Source organism: Panthera onca, chromosome B4 (assembly GCF_046562875.1).
Source record: "Panthera onca isolate mPanOnc1 chromosome B4, mPanOnc1 haplotype 2, whole genome shotgun sequence".
Taxonomy (NCBI): Eukaryota; Metazoa; Chordata; class Mammalia; order Carnivora; family Felidae; genus Panthera; species Panthera onca.
Genome location: NC_138345.1, coordinates 95,940,181 through 95,958,526, shown reverse-complemented (window position 1 = coordinate 95,958,526; position 18,346 = coordinate 95,940,181). Strand labels below are relative to the sequence as shown.

Sequence of the window (18,346 nt, the reverse complement as noted above, 5' to 3'; positions counted from 1 at the left end):
AGAAAAGGAGGGGCGCCTGGTGGCTCAGTCAGTTAAGTGTCTGACTCTTGATCTCAGCTCAGGTCATGATCTCACAGTTTATGGGTTTGAGCCCCACATCAGGAGGCTCCCCACAGAGCCTGCCTGGGTTTCTGTCTCTCCCTCTCTCTGCCCCTCCCCCACTCGTACACACTCATGCTCATGCGCTCTCTCTCTCTCTCAAAATAAATAAACAAACCTAGGAGTGCCTGGGTGGCTCAGACTGTTAAACTGCAGATTCTTGACTTCAGCTCAGGTCATAATCTCAGTTTATGAGTTCAAGCCCCACATAGGACTCTATGCTCATAGCAAGCCCGCTTCGATGCCTGTCTCCCTCTCTCTGCTCCTCCTGCATGCTCTCTTTCTTTCTCTCTCTCAAAAATAAATAAATGTTAAGAAGAAAATTCCTAATAAATAAACTTTAAAAAAAAAAAAAAAAGGAAATATTTGCATTCAGGTCTCTGTTTGAATGTCACTTCCCAAGAGGCTTTCCTGATGACTCAACCCAAAAGAGCAACATCCACTACTATTCATCTTCTCACCCTGTTTTATTTGTCTTTAAAGCACTTTTAGCACATCACAGCACTTACACCCAATATCATATTACCGAGGTGTTTGTATGCTGACCATTGTCCTCTACCTCCACTCATTCATCCAAGAGAACAGGGACATTGTCTTTAGACAGGGACATTGTTCCTAGACAATCTAAGCACATAGTAATCTCCCAATAAGTGTTTTTTTTTAAAGAATAGAAAGAAATATTCAAGTAGTTTACAATTTCAGTAAAGATGTAAGACCCAAATTAAAAGGTTAAAATCTAGCATGGTTAAATACATGTAATAAGTGGATGATAAGGAAAGCAAATAACATTTGCTGAGGAAAAAGCGATTGTGCACGGGGATGGCAAGAGAATGTTTCCCAGAGATGAGATTTGTGTCTTCTTTGAAGGCAGTGGAAAATTCAGTAAGTTTAAGAAACCGTGCCAGTAGGAGCCAAGATGGCAGAACAGCATGGAAGCTTTTTGTGTTTCGCATCCATGAAATACAGTAAGACCAACACTAAACCATTCTGCACACCTAGAAAACTGACTGGAGGATTAACACAACAATCTGCACAACCTGAACCACAGAATTCAGCAGGTACGCGGCACAGAGAAGTGAACTTGGGGAGCGAGAGGCACAGGAAGGGAGGTGCTTTTGTGGTCGGAGAGAGGACAATGACTGGGGAGGGGAGAGAATAAGGGAAACGCACCCCTCCCCAAAAGCAGCTGGAGAGAAAGTGGAAAATTGGAAACAGCCTCGGGGACTAAACTAAAAAGGGAGAAAGGAGAAAGGAGAGGGTTTAAATTCCATTAAGACTGTAAACAAGGGGAGTGCAAAGGCTGCAACTCTGCAGCTCGATACCTGGCGGTGCTCTGGTGGGAAGGGCGAATCCTCAGGAACAGAGTGGAGTCCAGGAGGTTCTCGGGCCACAAGGGGAAAAGCAGTTCCACTGCTGGAAGGACATTTGGTAGAGACTGTTGAAGCCACCTGGTCCCAGCAGACCCCAGAGAACAGCCACATTTGCTGTTGCTAGAACAAGGTCATTAAGGGTGAAGCCTGATGCCAGATGTGTGTTGTGATTTTCCATAATCCCTGAAACGCTGCTGCAACACTATCTCGCAAACTTTTTCTGAGGCGGGCTGGCACCTGGCCGCAGTCTTGGGGCACCAGCAGCAGCAGGGCCCAGCGGACATTCCTGGGTGCAGCCGACATTCGGCCACTGCTCATTCAGCCATTGCTCAGTGAGACCCTCCCGCAGAGGGGCGGAACGGGTCAAAGCCGCAGTCCTTCGGAAGTAAGGGGCCAGGATAAACAGCCACATCTGAGACAAAACTTGGGAGAGAGGTACTGCTTGGGGCCTGGTCACGGAGAGTAAAAAAGCAGGGAGTGGACGAGAGCTGAAGACAGAGGATGGGTGCGCGATTGCTGATGGGGAGAACAGACTGGGTAGCCGGGCGCCGCCATTTTTTATCACTCCCACGCATGTGCATGCGCACCTACGAGCTCTGCAACTATCCACCCCAGTAGGCTAGCAGCGCCATCTAGTGGAGAGCGGAGCTGTTACACTGAGCCCCGCCCAACTGGGCCAACTTCACTCTTCAAGAACACAAGACTCACCGCCAGCTTAATTTATGGAGTATAAAGAGCTACATAGACTGCTTCTAGGGGAAAATGAAGCAGTTTCAGTCCTACTTTAATCTGCTAGCAGGCTCAATTTTCATTTTTCTTTTTCTCTTTTACAATTCTTTTCTTTTTCTTGAATACAGAAAGAGAAAAAATTCATTTTTATTTTCAATTTTTATTAAAAATATCTTTCTTTAATTTTTATTACTATGTATTTTACTTTTGTGTAATTTTTTTTCAAATTCTACTTTACTTCCATCATTTTATTTTAGTCTACTTCAGTGTACTCACCTTTTCAAATTTTCAAACAATTTCCTTTTTTTCTCTTTTTCTTTTTTCTTTTTCATTTCTTTTCTTTTTCTTGAATGCAGAAAGAGAAAAACTTCGTTTTTACTTTCAATTTCTATTAAAAATATTTAATTTTTAATTTAATTTTTAATTTTACTTACTATATTTTTTGCTTTTACGTAAATTTTTTCAAATTCTATTTTACTTCCATCATTTTATTTTAGTCTACTACAGTGTGTTCACTCTTTGAAATTTTCAAACGATTTCTTTTTTCTCTTCTTTTTTTAATCTCCTTTATGTTTTTTGTTTCTTTTTTCTTAAATACAGAAAATGAAAAAAATTCATATTTATTTTTAATTTTTATTAAAAATATTTTTTTAATTTTTTTCTACTATATTCTTTACTTTTGTGTATATTTTCTTAAATTCTATTTTACCCTCATCATCTCATTGTAGTCTACTTCAGTGTGTTCATTTTTTCAAATTCTCAAATGATTTCCTTTTTTTTCTCCCCCCCCTTTTCTTTTTCTCTAATTTGTCAAACCACTTTCAACACCCAGACCAAAACACAGCTAGGATCTAGCATCATCTATTCAATTTGTGTGTGTGTGTATGTTTTTAATTTTTAATTTTAATATTTTTTAAATTTCAACTTTTTAATTTCAAATTTTCTATCTCATTAATTCCTTTTCTCCCTTCAAAATGACAAAATGAAGGAATTCACCTCAAAAGAAAGAGCACGAAGAAACGACAGCCAGGGATTTAACCAACACAGATACAAGCAAGATGTCTGAACCAGAATTTAGAATCACAATAATAAGAATACTAGCTGGAGTGGAAAATAGATTAGAATTCCTTTCTGCAGAGATAAAAGAAGTAAAAAATAGCCAGAATGAAATTAAAAATGCTATAACTGAGCTGCAATCACGGATGGATGCTGCGGCTGCAAAGATGGACAAGGTAGAACAAAGAATCAGCGATATAGAGGACAATCTTATGGAGAATAATGAAGCACCACAAGAGGGAGATTAAGGCAAAAGAGCACAATTTAAGAATTAGAGAAATCAGTGACTCATTAAAAAGGAACAACATCAGAATCATAGGGGTCCCAGAAGAGGAAGAGAGAGAAATAGGGGTAGAAGGGTTATGTGAGCAAATCACATAGCAGAAAACTTTCCTAACCTGGGAAAAGACACAGACATCAAAATCCATGAAGCACAGAGGACCCCCATTAGATTCAACAAAAACCAGCCATCAACAAGGCATATCATAGTCAAATCCACAAAATACTCAGCAAGGAGAGAATCATGAAAGCAACAAGGGAAAAACAGTCCTTAACCCAGAAGGGAAGACAGATAGGTTTGCAGCAGACCTATCCACAGAAACTTGGCAGGCCAGAAAGAAATGGTGGGATATATTCAGTGTGCTGAATCAGAAAAATATGCAACCAAGAATTCCTTATCCAGCAAGGCTGTCATTCAAAATAAAGAAGAGATAAAAAGATTCCCAAACAAAAATTAAAGGAGTTTGTAACCATTAAACCAGCCCCGCAAGAAATTTTAAGGGGGACTCTCTGAGAGGAGAAAAGATGAAAATATATATATACACCAAAAGCAACAAAAGATTAGAAAGGACCAGAGAACACCATCAGAAACTCCAACTCTACAAGCATCATAATGGCAATAAATTCATATCTTTCAGTACTCACTGTAAACGTCAATGGTCTCAATGCTCCAATCAAAAGACATAGGGTAACAGAATGGATAAGAAAACAAGACCCATCTACATGCTGTTTACAAGAGACCCACTTGAGACCTAAAGACACCTTCGGATTGAAAATAAGGGGATGGAGAACCATCTATCATGCTAATGGTCAACAAAAGAAAGCCGGAGTAGCCATACATATATCAGACAATCTAGACTTTAAAATAAAGACTGTATCAAGAGATACAGAAGGGCATTATATCATAATCAAGGGGTCTATCCACCAAGAAGACCTAACAATTGTAAACATCTATGCGCCAAATGTGAGAGCACCTAAATATATAAATCAATTAATCACAAACATAAAGAAACTCATCAATATTAATACCACAATAGTAGGAGACTTCAACACCCCACTCATAGCAATGGACAGATCATCTAATCAAAAAATCAACAAGGAAACAATGGCTTTGAATGACACACTGGATCAGATGGCCTTAACAGATATATTCAGAACATTTCATCCTTAAGCAGCAGAATATACATTCTTCTCCAGTGCACATGGAACGTTCTCCAGAACAGACCATATACTGGGACACAAATCAGCCCTAAGTAAGTACAAAAAGATCGAGATCATACCGTGCATATTTTCAGACCACAACGCTATGAAACTCAAAAATCAACCACAAGAAAAAATTTGGAAGGGTAACAAATACTTGGAGACTGAAGAACATCCTACTAAAGGATGAATGGGCTAACCAAGCAGTTAAAGAGGAAATTAAAAAGTATATGGAAGTCAATGAAAATGATAACACCACAACCCAAAACCTCTGGGATGCAGCAAAGGCGGTCATAAGAGGAAAGTATATAGCAATCCAGGCCTTCCTAAGGAAGGAAGAAAGACCTCAGATACACAACCTAACCTTATGCCTTAAGGAGCTGGCAAAAGAACAGCAAATAAAACCTAAAAACAGCAGAAGACAGGAAATAATAAAGAGTAGAGCAGAAATTAATGCTATCGAAACCAAAAAAAAAAAAAAAAACAAAACAGTAGAACAGATCAATGAAACCAGAAGCTGGTTCTTTAAAAGAATTAACAAAATTGATAAATCTGTAGCCAGTTTGATCAAAAATAAAAAGGAAAGGACCCAAATAAATAAAATAAAAAATGAAAGAGGAGAGATCACAATCAACACAACAGAAACAAAAACAATAATAAGAGAATATTATGAGCAACTATATGCCAAAAAAATGGGTAATCTGGAAGAAATGGACAAATTCCTAGAAACATATACACTACCAAAACTGAAACAGGAAGAAACAGAAAACTTGAACCACCCATAACCAGTAAGGAAATCTAATTAGTAATCAAATATCTCCTAAAAAACAAGAGTCCAGGGCCAAATGGCTTTCCAGGTGAGTTCTACCAAACATTTAAGGAAGAGTTAACACCATTCTCTTGGAGCTGTTCCAAAAAATAGAAATGGAAGGAAAACTTCCAAACTCATTCTATGAAGCCAGCATTACCTCGATTCCAAAACCAGACGGACACCCCACTAAAAAGGAGAACTATAGACCAATTTCCCTGATGAACATGGATGCAAAAATCCTCAACAAGATATTAACCAACTGGCTCCAACAATACATTAAAAAAAATTATTCACCATGACCAAGCAGGATTTATACCTGGGATGTAGGGCTGGTTCAATATCCGCAAAACAATTAACATGATTCATCACATCAATAAAAGAAAGGACAAGAACCACATGATCCTCTCAACAGATGCAGAGAAAGCATTTGACAAAATACAACATCCTTTCTTGATAAAAACCCTCAAGAAAGTAGGGATAGAAGGAGCATACCTAGAGATCATAAAAGCCAAATATGAACAACCCAACGCTAATATCATCCTCAATGGGGAAAAACTGAGAGCTTTCCCCCTATGGTCAGGAACAAGACAGGGATGTCCACTTTCACCGCTGTTATTCAACATAGTATTGGAAGTCTTAGCCTCTGCAATCAGACAACACAAAGAAATAAAAGGCATACAAATAGGCCAGGAGGAGGTCAAACTTTCACTCTTCTCAGATGACATGTTACTGTATATGGAAAACCCTAAAGATTCCACCAAAAAACTGCTAGAATTGATTCATGAATTCAGCAAAGTTGCAGGATATAAAATCAATGCACAGAAATCGGTTGCATTCCTATACACCAACAATGAAGCAACAGAAAGAGAAATCAAGGAATCGATCCCATTTATAATTGCACCAAAAACCATAAAATACCTAGGAATAAATCTAACCAAAGAGGTGAAAAACCTATACACTGAAACCTATAGAAAGCTTATGAAAGAAATTGAAGAAGACACAAAAAATGGAAAAAGATTCCATGCTCCTGGATAGGAAGAACAAATATTGTTAAAATGTCAATACTACCCAAAGCAATCTACATATTCAATGCAATCCCTATCAAAGTACCACCAGCATTCTTCACAGAGCTGGAACAAATAATCCTAAAATTTTTATGGAACCAGAAAAGACCCCAAATAGCCAAAGCAATCTTGAAAAAGAAAACCAAAGCAGGAGGCATCACAATCCCAGACTTCAAGCTATACTACAAAGTTCTAATCATCAAGACAGTATGGTACTGGCACAAGAACAGACATTCAGATCAATGGAACAGAACAGAGAACCCAGAAATGGACCCACAAAAGTATGGCCAACTAATCTTTGACAAAGCAAGAAAGAATATCCAGTGGAATAAAGACAGTCTCTTCAGCAAGTGGTGCTGGGAAAACTGGACAGCAACATGGAGAAGAATGAACCTGGACCACTTTCTTACACCATACACAAAAATAAACTCAAAATGGATGAAAGACCTCAATGTAAGACAGGAAGCCATCAAAATCCTCGAGGAGAAAGTAGGCAAAAACCTCTTTGATCTTGGCCGCAGCAACTTCTTACTCAACACGTCTCCGGAGGCAAGGGAAACAAAAGCAAAAATGAACTACTAGGACCTCATCAAAATAAAAAGCTTCTGCACAGCGAAGGTAGCAATCAGCAAAACTAAAAGGCAACTGACAGAATGGGAGAAGATATTTGCAAATGACATATCAGATACAGGGTTAGTATCCAAAATCCATAAAGAACTTATCAAACTCAACACCCAAAAAACAAATAATCCAGTGAGGAAATGGGCAAAAGACATGAACAGACACTTCTCCAAGGAAGACATCCAGATGGCCAATCAACACATGAAAAAATGTTCAACATCCCTCATCATCAGGGAAATACAAATCAAAACCACAATGAGATACCACCTCACACCAGTCAGAATGGCTAACATTAACAACTCAGGCAACAACAGATTTGGTGAGGATGTGGAGAAAGAGGATCTCTTTTGCATTGTTGGTGGCAATGCAAGCTGGTGCAGCCACTCTGGAAACAGTATGGAGGTTCCTCAAAAAAATAAAAATAAAACTACCCTACAACCCAGCAATTGCACTACTAGGAATTTATCCACGGGATACAGGTGTGCTGTTTCGAAGAGACACATGCACCCCCATGTTTATAGCAGCACTATCAACAATAGCCAAAGTATGGAAAGAGCCCAAATGTCCATCGATGGATGGATGAATGGATAAAGAAGATGTGGTATATATATATATATATACAATGGAGTATTACTCAGCAATCAAAAAGAATGAAATCTTGCCATTTGCAACTACATGGATGGAACTGGAGGGTATTATGCTACGTGAAATTAGAGAAAGACAAAAATCATATGATTTCACTCATATGAGGGCTTTAAGAGAAAAAACAGATGAACATAAGGGAAGGGAAACAAAAATAATATAAAAACAGGGAGGGGGACAAAACAGAAGAGATTCATAAATATGGAGAACAAACTGAGGGTTGCTGGAGGGGTTGTGGGAGGGGGGATGGGCTAAATGAGTAAGGGGCATTAAGGAATGTACTCCTGAAATCATTGTTTCACTATATTCTAACTAATTTGGATATAAATTTTTAAAAATAAATAATAAAATTTAAAAAAAAAAAAGAAAGAAAGAAAGAAAATGTGCCACTGTTGGGGGCACCTGGATGGCTCAGTTGGATAAGCTTTCGACTTCAGCTCAGGTCATGATCTCACAGCTCATGGGTCCAAGCCCCACATCGGGCTCTGTGTTGACAGCTTAGTCTGGAGCCTGCTTCAGATTCTGTGTCTCCCTTTCTCTCTGCCTGTGCTGTGCTCACATTCTGTCTCTGTCTCTCTCTCTCAAAAATAAATAAACATTTAAAAATTAAAGAAAAAAAAAGAAAACAGGCCAGTGTTTCACACTGGGAGACTACAATCCATGTGTGATAAGGCCAAATTATGAACACATGAGAGTTCACAGCTTACCCAACCCTTGGCCACCCATTGTCTGAGAGAGAATAAAAGCCCCAAAGGTGGATTCTCTCAAAGAAAGCTGACAGAGTCAAAGAAGAATCATTAACCCCATATAAATCTAGAGGTGGTAGGTAGGACTGGAGGAGTGTTCAAGAAACTAAGACAGCAGGAAGAGCATAGTAAAAAGGTCTGAGTTTTGGGGGTGATGTGAAACACTGAAGGAGAAGGAATCAGTCATGAGAATTGTCATGGTGTATGTGCATGAATTTCCTTAACATGGAAGAGCCTCCTCATGGGAAGAGACACGTGAGTCCCAGCTGTGTTAACGCTGACTTATCCCTTTGTGCCTGCATCTTCCCCTCAGTAAAAATGGAGATAATCATCTACATCATGGGATTGCTGTGAAGAGTAAATGAGTTGATGAGAGTAGCACCTGGCGTGTTGGGATTATCCTTATTATTGGCATTTTGAGCCCTGCTCCTTTAAATGCAACATCATCCTAATAGTCTATAGGGACCGTGGCTTTATAAAAATTACACATGTTTTAAGGAGCAATATCACCAACAGCTGGGCCAAAACCAAAGCCTCAGTGTTGGGATAACCTTAAAGAGACAAACCTAAGTGAGGATACGGAGATCCCACATACCCAGCTGAGGAATTTGGTTCTTTGAACAAGCACTTGGCTCGCTGGCTAGACCGACACGATTACTTCGGAGATCAAAGAGGGCCTAAGTCACTTCCAAGTACAGTGAGCACTGACAACTTGACAGTGGTCTTCATCCAGCCTAGGCATCCAATGTGGGTACTCACGGTTCCGGGGTGTAGAGGGGGTCCGAGCCATGCCGGACGTACTGAGTGCAATGGAACACTCTGTAGGCCAGTCCTGCCAGAAAGTCTCGCGGACTCAGGTATCCAGCCACCGGCCTCACCGTGAAGCCTGATCTTTCTAAAATGGCAACAGAAAGAACCAACTAAGTATTAACTTGACAAGGTTTGAGGGCCCAAGCAGGGTGTCCTATTATTTATAAGGAGGTTCTAGAAACAAAGTAATCAAGGTCTTAAAACTCTTGACAACTGAATGACGTATACGGTTAATAGCTATCATGTTTGTGGTTTCTGATTACTAAAATATACTCCCAAATGATGGTTTCCAGGGGAACAAGGCATTTATTAAAATGGGGGAAAAAAGTGAAAAAATTTTGAAAGATTTAAATTCAGAAGCTAAATTAGGATAAGAAAGCTCAGATTCACAGGACAAGTGATGCTTACCACGTATTACCTGGTATGTTTCTAAAAGACACAAGCCCCCAGGTGGGGATCCATTCTGCCTGTATGTGTTCAGTTAACGCACGGTAAATTCACCCCCTTCGCTAGCCTTGTGGAATCAGTTCACACTACAGCTTTCTATCATCAATACCACCTAACTCCTTCATTCCACATTGCTGTTTTCTACGATATTATGAAAACAATCATATTAATTTCTGTAATTTGAAGAGATACACTAAAGCTCTACATGTCTATTGGTCTATGGTAAGAGGAAACAAAATAAGTGGAATACAATGCAATCTATGAAACTGCCCTATCCTGCTAACTCAATTAGGCCGTGGGTCATCAGTGTTCTCAGTTTAAGCACTACCTAATGCTTGCTTTTCATGAAGGCCCAGGAAATTTACAACGGGAGAACTACTCTTATCTCTGATGCCAGCTTTGTAAAGCCTCCCATTCTGAAAACCTCATCTCATTAGGAGAGCGTCTCAGAATGGCTAGAATGGTTTTAAAAGGCAAGAACCAATTAAGCTTATAAAACAAGTTCATCCTGGGATTTCTGGTATCTACATGAAAATATTCCTGTTCTCAGGCCTCCTCAGACCCATAATTCTAACAATAATATGTTCATTCCAAAAGCTTCTCCTTTGGATTTTTCCCTAGAGAATATCAAAGACTTAAGTCTATTTTCTTCTTCTTCTTCTTTTCTATGCAATGAAACCGGTGTATCCCACATGTAGGACCTATGTGGGGGTGCACAGAGGATTGGTCCTTTTTTGAATAGTTATATATCTTATTTTTATATAATTTTTAAAAATATGTGACTAACATATCATCAAGAACTTTGAATTTGTGGATATCATTGCTTATAAAGTTTCCTTTTTAAATAAATTAGGTATTTATGGGGGCGCCTGGGTGGCTTAGTCAGTTGAGCATCCGACTTCGGCTCAGGTCATGATCTCACAGCTCGTGAGTTTGAGGCCCGCGTCAGGCCCTGTGCTAACAGCTCAGAGCCTGGAGCCTGCTTTGGATTCTGTGCCTCCCTCTCTCTCTGTCCAACCCACTCGCATTCTGTCTCTGTCTCTCTCTAAAATAAACATTAAAAATAACCCAGTGAAGAAATGGGCAGAAAACATGAATAGACACTTCTCTAAAGAAGACATCCGGATGGCCAAAAGGCACATGAAAAGATGCTCAACGTCGCTCCTTATCAGGGAAATACAAATCAAAACCACACTCAGATATCACCTCACGCCAGTCAGAGTGGCCAAAATGAACAAATCAGGAGACTATAGATGCTGGAGAGGATGTGGAGAAATGGGAACCCTCTTGCACTGTTGGTGGGAATGCAAATTGGTGCAGCCACTCTGGAAAGCAGTGTGGAGGTTCCTCAGAAAATTAAAAATAGACCTACCCTATGACTCAGCAATAGCACTGCTAGGAATTTACCCAAGGGATACAGGAGTACTGATGCATAGGGGCACTTGTACCCCAATGTTTATAGCAGCACTCTCAACAATAGCCAAATTATGGAAAGAGCCTAAATGTCCATCAACTGATGAATGGATAAAGAAATTGTGGTTTATATACACAATGGAATACTACGTGGCAATGAGAAAGAATGAAATATGGCCTTTTGTAGCAACGTGGATGGAACTGGAGAGTGTGATGCTAAGTGAAATAAGCCATACAGAGAAAGACAGATACCATATGGTTTCACTCTTATGTGGATCCTGAGAAACTTAACAGAAACCCATGGGGGAGGGGAAGGAAAAAAAAAAAAAAGAGGTTAGAGTGGGAGAGAGCCAAAGCATAAGAGACTGTTAAAAACTGAGAACAAACTGAGGGTTGATGGGGGGTGGGAGGGAGGGGAGGGTGGGTGATGGGTATTGAGGAGGGCACCTTTTGGGATGAGCACTGGGTGTTGTATGGAAACCAATTTGACAATAAATTTCATATATTGAAAATAAATTAATTAATTAATTTAAAAAAAATAATTTTAAATAAATTAGGTATTTAAAAGTGAGTCAGTTAACAGACAAATACCACATACGTTTACGTTATGCTTGCTAGGTGCCAATGAATGGTGCAGACTGAGCTCCCAGTGTCGGGTTGGTAAGGGTTGTGAAAATAACAGCAAGAACAAGAGCAATAATAACTAAGACTCTGCTGTGCTTAACGTATATCAGGAAATAACTATAGGGCTTCTAGGTATAGCGGTTATTTCCTTTCCCAGCCACCTTGCGAGGTAGATTAAAATTGTGATCTCCATTTCCAGAGAAGAAACTGAGGCACAGAGAGGTTAGGATAACTCATTGAGGTTACCCAGCCAAGAACTCAGCCCAGGAATTCTGCAGCCAGATTCTGTGCTATACCACACCGCCTCTCATCAAAATATTAAGTTGGGAGACAGATGTGGCAAAAATTATGGGATGGTATTCTAATTACTGGAGTCTGAGAAACAACATGGTAAAAAGCAATTCCCGTATATGAGCAATCAAGCCCATGGTAAATCTATAATACGCACATAACTCTGTGGGAAACAAAGAGGGACATGCCAGAGGCAAGGCCGTTAGGGAGAATATAATCCAGTTAAACAACAGCCTAAGACATTATGTAATTAGGCACTAATTAAGTGATACTGATTAGTGGTTCTCAGTCTCTTTGTCTTAGTACCCAATATGATGCGTGGTGTTCACACATGGGGCTCTCCCATTGCACTAGGTGTGGTTCTCAGGGTACCTGCTCTCAGACCATGCCTGTCTCTCTCCCGATACACACATGATCTACAAAGAAATCTGAGAGGGAAAGGTCATGGTGACTGTTATGCTCAGGATTCATAGAGGTGGCAGGACTTGCTCTGAGTCTTGAAGAATAGGTAGAATTTGATAGGTAGAGGAGGAATGAGTTTTCTAGCAAGAGACAGAACGTGAGCAAGGGTATGGAGAGCCCACAGGTAGAACAGAGGGTGTGTGCAGCATGGTTGTCACAGGAGACAATCTTGGCAAGCTGGGTCGGGGGCCTTGAATTGAGGCTGAGCCGTTCAGAACTTGATTATATACACCAGAGATCAGCACAGCATGGCCTATAGTCCAAATCCAGCTTGTTTTTCTATACCCCATGAGCTAAGAATAATTTTTACATTTTTTTTAATGGTCACATTTAAAAGGTTATCGAAGTACCTACATAATGGCCTCAATTTTGCCTCTTGGCCAACAAAAACTAAAATATTTACTATCTGGGCCTTCACAGAAAAAAAAATCCAGCCCCAGTAACATCAAAGGGGAGCCACTGATAGCTTCTGAGCAGAGATGCCAGGAAGGAAGTAATGCCTTAGGAAGCTTCATCTGGAAGCAGTGGACAAGAGGGTAGAGGGGAGAAGATACAGACATCAAGTCTGTAAAATAGGGACCTCAATTTGGGTGGTGACAGTGGGATGGAAAGAAAAGAGCAGGTTCATGATGGTGCCAAAGCTAGACGTGGCAATACCTGGAGACTGCGGTAAACTAAATAATAGCCCTCCAAAGATGTCCACATGCCCTAATGTTCTGAACCTGCGAATATGCGGCAAAATGGACTTTGCAGGGGTGATTAGGTTAAGAATTTTCAGATGGGGAGATTATCCTGGATGACTCAGGTGGGTCTGATCTAATTACAAGGGTCCTTACAAGAAGGACAGAGTTAGAGAAGGAGATGTGACAAAGGAAGCAAGAAGTTGGAACGGTGTAAGGAAAAGGCCAGGGGCCAAGGAATGCAGGTGGACCCGAGAAGCTGAAAAGGCAAGGAAATAGAAGCCTCCAGAAAGAATGCAGCCCTGCCAAGACCTTGATTTTAGACTTCTCACCTCCATCACTGTGAGGTAATGCAGTCACTATATCTGTGGTGACGTGTTACAGCAACGATAGGAAACGAGTGACCAAGACCATTTACACAGCTGGGAGGGTGGGTAGGAAGTCAGGGGAGGGGTCCTTAGAAGTGGGCCTAGTGAGTCTAGAGAATAAAGTATCACCGATAGGGGCGCCTGGTTGTCTTAGTCGGTTAAGCGTCCGACTTCAGCTCAGGTTATGATCTCACACTCTGTGAGTTCAAGCCCCACGTCAGGCTATGTGCTGACAGCTCAGAGCCTGGAGCCTGCTTCGGATTCTGTGACTCCTACTCTCTCTGCCCCTCTGCCTCTCGCTCTGTCTCTCTCTCTCTCAAAAATAAATAAACATTAAAAAAATTTAAAAAATAATAAAGTATCACCGATAGAAAGGGTAGGCAGGCAAGGAAGTGAGTCCCAGGAGAGGAGGAGGGCAACAAGGCTTCTGCTTTTACCACTGCTGCGATGGAAACAGGGGGAGAGGAAAGAACAGAGAACCCAGAGACTCAACCCCAGTGAAGCTCAGAGGACGGAGTGCAGCCACATGAAACCCCACCCCCATTGGCCACGCCCAGAAACTCTCCCAGTTGCTGTCCCAGGAGGGCCAGGAAGGAGGGCGACCACGCAGAGGACATGAACTTGAGGTATCACTGTACCTCATCTTGTTCTTTCCCATATCTGCCATGACTATGGTCCCTGGCACATAATTTATTCATACAAAAATTGCTTTGATTAATTGACTGGTTTCCCCCAAAGGAAAGTCACTAGTGTTCAAGATCACCCATGATATTTCTTCATGCAGTACATAATTTTTAACAAAGCAAATAAAATGTCACCTTTGAGGCCGATCTATCCCTATGTAGCCCCACAGAGTAGTTCCTGGATCAGAAAATCTCAAAGCTGAACTTGCAAACATCCTTTGGGGTTTACCACATAAACAGCCAACCATGAGAGAGCCCACCGGGCCCCTGAGTGGCATGAACAGCTGAGTCCCTCTCCCTGCCCATGGTCCCTGCTCTGCTTTCCGCAGGTGGTCCCAGGTATCACTGCTTCCGTGCTCTCCTTTTTAAATCAAAGGGAGTTTGTCCTTTTTTGTAAAAAGGGCCATTGCTGCAATGTGTGTCCTTGGTGGACAAACAAGGATGTTGGCTGGGAAGAGAAGAGACAGCCTGTGTGAAGTCTTACCTTTCAGAAACACAGACACATCTTCGAGTTGAGGCACATTGTCCTCCCGGTAGCCACAGTGTTTAGTCAGCAGAGGGAAGTTTTTCAAATACTCCCGGCAAGCATGAGTGGGATACAGTTTGGAGAGCTCTCGGAACACAACGCCCCATGTTTTTGTTTCTTCCTCCGTGTACTCCACCCTGGGAATGGGCTGGCCACTGGGCAAGAGACAAGACCGAAGAATGAATCTAGCTCTGTAACTGAGTTAAATGTCTTCTCACTTCATACCTACCATTATTTTTTTTAATTTTATTTATTGATTTTTTTAACATTTATTTATTTTTGAGAGACAGAGATAGAGCATGAGTAGGGGAGGGGCAGAGAGAGAGGGAGACACAGAATCCGAAGCAGGCTCCAGTCTCTGAGCTGTCAGCATAGAGCCTGATGCAGGGCTTGAACTCACAAGCTGTAAGATCATGACCTGAGCCAAAGTCAGACACCTAACCAACGGAGCTACCCAAACGCCCCAAGAATTATTTTTTTAAGTAAATTCTAACCTTCTAAATCTGTGTATTTGGACTCCTATATAAATGATTTGATTAAGTTATATCTTCACACATCCTTATGGAAACTGGATAGGATATATGTTCTTACACTGAGATCAATAACTAGTAAGAGTTCTGCGTTGGGAGAAACTGATTTAGGTACAAAGCTGTGCTCTGGAAGCCTTTTCTGCAATCACCTAACAGTGGCAATAAATGGATGTTTTCTCTAGAAAATGAAATTGCCTGTGGGTTCTCTTTCCCTTGTGGGAAAGTCGCCCTAATCTCTGAGTGTAATTTTGAGATTGTTTTGTTTAGTGAATAAAACGTCTGGGAAATGCTAAAAAACAAACAAACAAACAAACAAACTATACTGAATTCTTGGGGTGTCTGGCTGGCTCAGTCAGTAGAGCATGTGACTCTTGGTCTTGGGGTTGTGATTTTGAACCCTACACTGGGTGTGGAGATTCCTTAAAAATAAAATCTTAAAAAAAAAAAAAACTATACTAAATTCTAAAGTGAGAGTTTTACAAACTTCCCAAGAGGGCCATTCATTACACATCATGTTGGTAGGTTCATACGTTAAGCTTTCTCACTTTAGTAGAGGGGGTCAGCAAACTTCTTCTGCAAAAGTCCACAAAGTAAATATTTTTTAATGGTTATTATTTATTTTTGAGAGAAAGAGAAAGAGACAAACAGCCAGAGCATGAGCAGGGGAGAGGCAGAAAGAGAGGGAGACACCGAATCCAAAGTAAGTTGCTGTCTCTGAGCTGTCTGCCCAGAGCCTGATGTGTGGCTTGAACTCATGATCTATGAGATCATGACCTGAGCCTAAGTCAGATGCTCAACTAAGTCACCCAGGCGCCCCATATGAAATAAATATTTTAAATCTGTGTGCCATACAGTCTCTGTCAGAACTGTTCAAGTCTGCCATTGTATCTCAAAGACAGCCAGAGACAATATGTAAACAAATGAACATAGTTGAATCCTAATCAAACTTTCATTAAAAGACCAGACAGCTGGCTGGAGTTGACCTACAAGCAGTAGTGCTGATGCCTGGATTAGAATATCAAGAGGAGGGGCGCCTGGGTGGCGCAGTCGGTTAAGCGTCCGACTTCAGCCAGGTCACGATCTCGCGGTCTGTGAGTTCGAGCCCCGCGTCAGGCTCTGGGCTGATGGCTCGGAGCCTGGAGCCTGTTTCCGATTCTGTGTCTCCCTCTCTCTCTGCCCCTCCCCCGTTCATGCTATGTCTCTCTCTGTCCCAAAAAAAAAAAAAAAAAAAAAAAAAACGTTGAAAAAAAGAATATCAAGAGGTGACTCAGGACTGGAACGGGCACCGAGAGCTTCCTGGAGGAGGCTAAGCCTTGTCCCAGGGAGGATTTGTGAGTTCCTGGACAGAAGGGTAAGGGGGAATTGCTGTTCTAACAGTAGCCAGTAGCCATGAGCAGGAAACAGAGCTCCTGAGGCAGCCTGGGACCGGTAGAAGGAGGGGAGTATGGAAATGTGCCTTTACAAAGCTACTGTTTGACAGACCAGAATCCAGATTTAGCCTCTGATTAAGATACCTATTTTAAACGTGAATTAGGGTTTGAGAAAACCTCTCATGACATACTCAACAGCCACCTGCAGCACCACTCCCTCCCCGCCCCCCTCCCACTGCCCACCTTGGTTACTCAGTCAGAAGTTCTGGTCCTGCAGTCAGCACATATATGCACACAACATATGGAAGTCCAAATACATACACATCAAACTAGGAATTCTACCGCTGCCATCTACATAACCCAGCCTGCAGCAGGCAGCCACCACAGGAACCCAACCAGGCAGCGAATTGCCACTCAGGGTTGCAGCAGCTGCAGGGCGCCTTCAACAGGCTGGGACCACCAGGAGTACCCCCTGAGGAAGCAAAAAAAGGGAAGGAGACAATTACAAGATCAGGCTAACAAACAGATCCAGCAACCATTCTGTATACTTCAGTGCATTCCTGCCAAAATGCTTTCTGTTTAAATGTTAGGTCCAAATGTGGTTCCTACTGCCCCAAATAATTTTTATTTAAAAAAATATTAACTGCAGTACATGAGGGAAAACACACATAAGAAAGAACAAGAAATTAGCATTTGCTTTCTCTAAGTACCAAGACTGGGGCTTATGCAAACCAAATTAGAACAAGATTAGCCTTGTTTAAATTTGGCTGTTGATAACAAATAAAAAATTACAACCTGGCAAATATTTGCAGAGAAGATCAAGACTGCTAAGACTTAGCATCTATGATAAGTTTAGAATGAAAGCTTGAAATGGAAAGGTAAAAATAGAAAGGATGTGATGAAATAAATATACAAACGGTCTGCCTCTGGTTCCAGAAAATTCAACGAAATCTATTTGAGTCAGGTAAGCCAATAAAACTAATAAGAGCTGTGCACAATCAGAAGTTAGGAGAGCGATGAGGCTGAAACAATAAATGAAATATTGAGACGCCATTTGAAAAGAATCGTTAGGTCAAACTTTTCCCTTCGATACTAATCTGCAAACCTTTCAAAGGGGAGCTGAATGTAGCCCACAGCAAACAGCAGAAGGAAAGCAAGTGTGAGGGAGAATGGGAACAAAGAGTTTTACAGATCTGTTACTGAGTAACGAATATCCAGGGTCAGTCTTGGGTATATGGAGAGTCTTGTACATTTTCATTTGTGTCCCCTGTCTGTCCTGCCTGAGTGGCTAATTAGCCTACTCCCTGAGTTCTCGACTGCCTGTATGGCTGCTACCCCAATGGCAGGTAAGGCTGACCCTGATCGTATTGAGACAGCTCATTCCACTGTAGTCCCTACCCCCCACCCCCAGGTAACTAGGTAAATGTTTAAAAAAATTTCTGACGTTTATTCATTTTTGATAGAGACAGAGTGTGAGCGGGGGAGGGGCAGAGAGAGAGGGAGACACAGAATCTGAAGCAGGGTC

At 41.3% G+C, this 18,346-nt stretch overlaps 1 protein-coding gene across 2 annotated transcripts in view; it reads right to left on the bottom strand.

Annotated features, from left to right (window-relative positions):
* Positions 1-18,346, bottom strand: part of TPH2 (tryptophan hydroxylase 2) — a 105,290-nt gene that overhangs the window by 57,766 nt on the left and 29,178 nt on the right. For both annotated transcript variants that reach the window (XM_078449166.1, XM_078449167.1), the window contains exons 6-7: positions 14,880-15,076; positions 9,377-9,512 (exon numbers count right to left, since the gene is read on the bottom strand). In XM_078449166.1, coding sequence (XP_078305292.1) covers positions 9,377-9,512; positions 14,880-15,076 — 333 coding nt within the window. The remainder of the gene's footprint in view (positions 1-9,376; positions 9,513-14,879; positions 15,077-18,346) is intronic.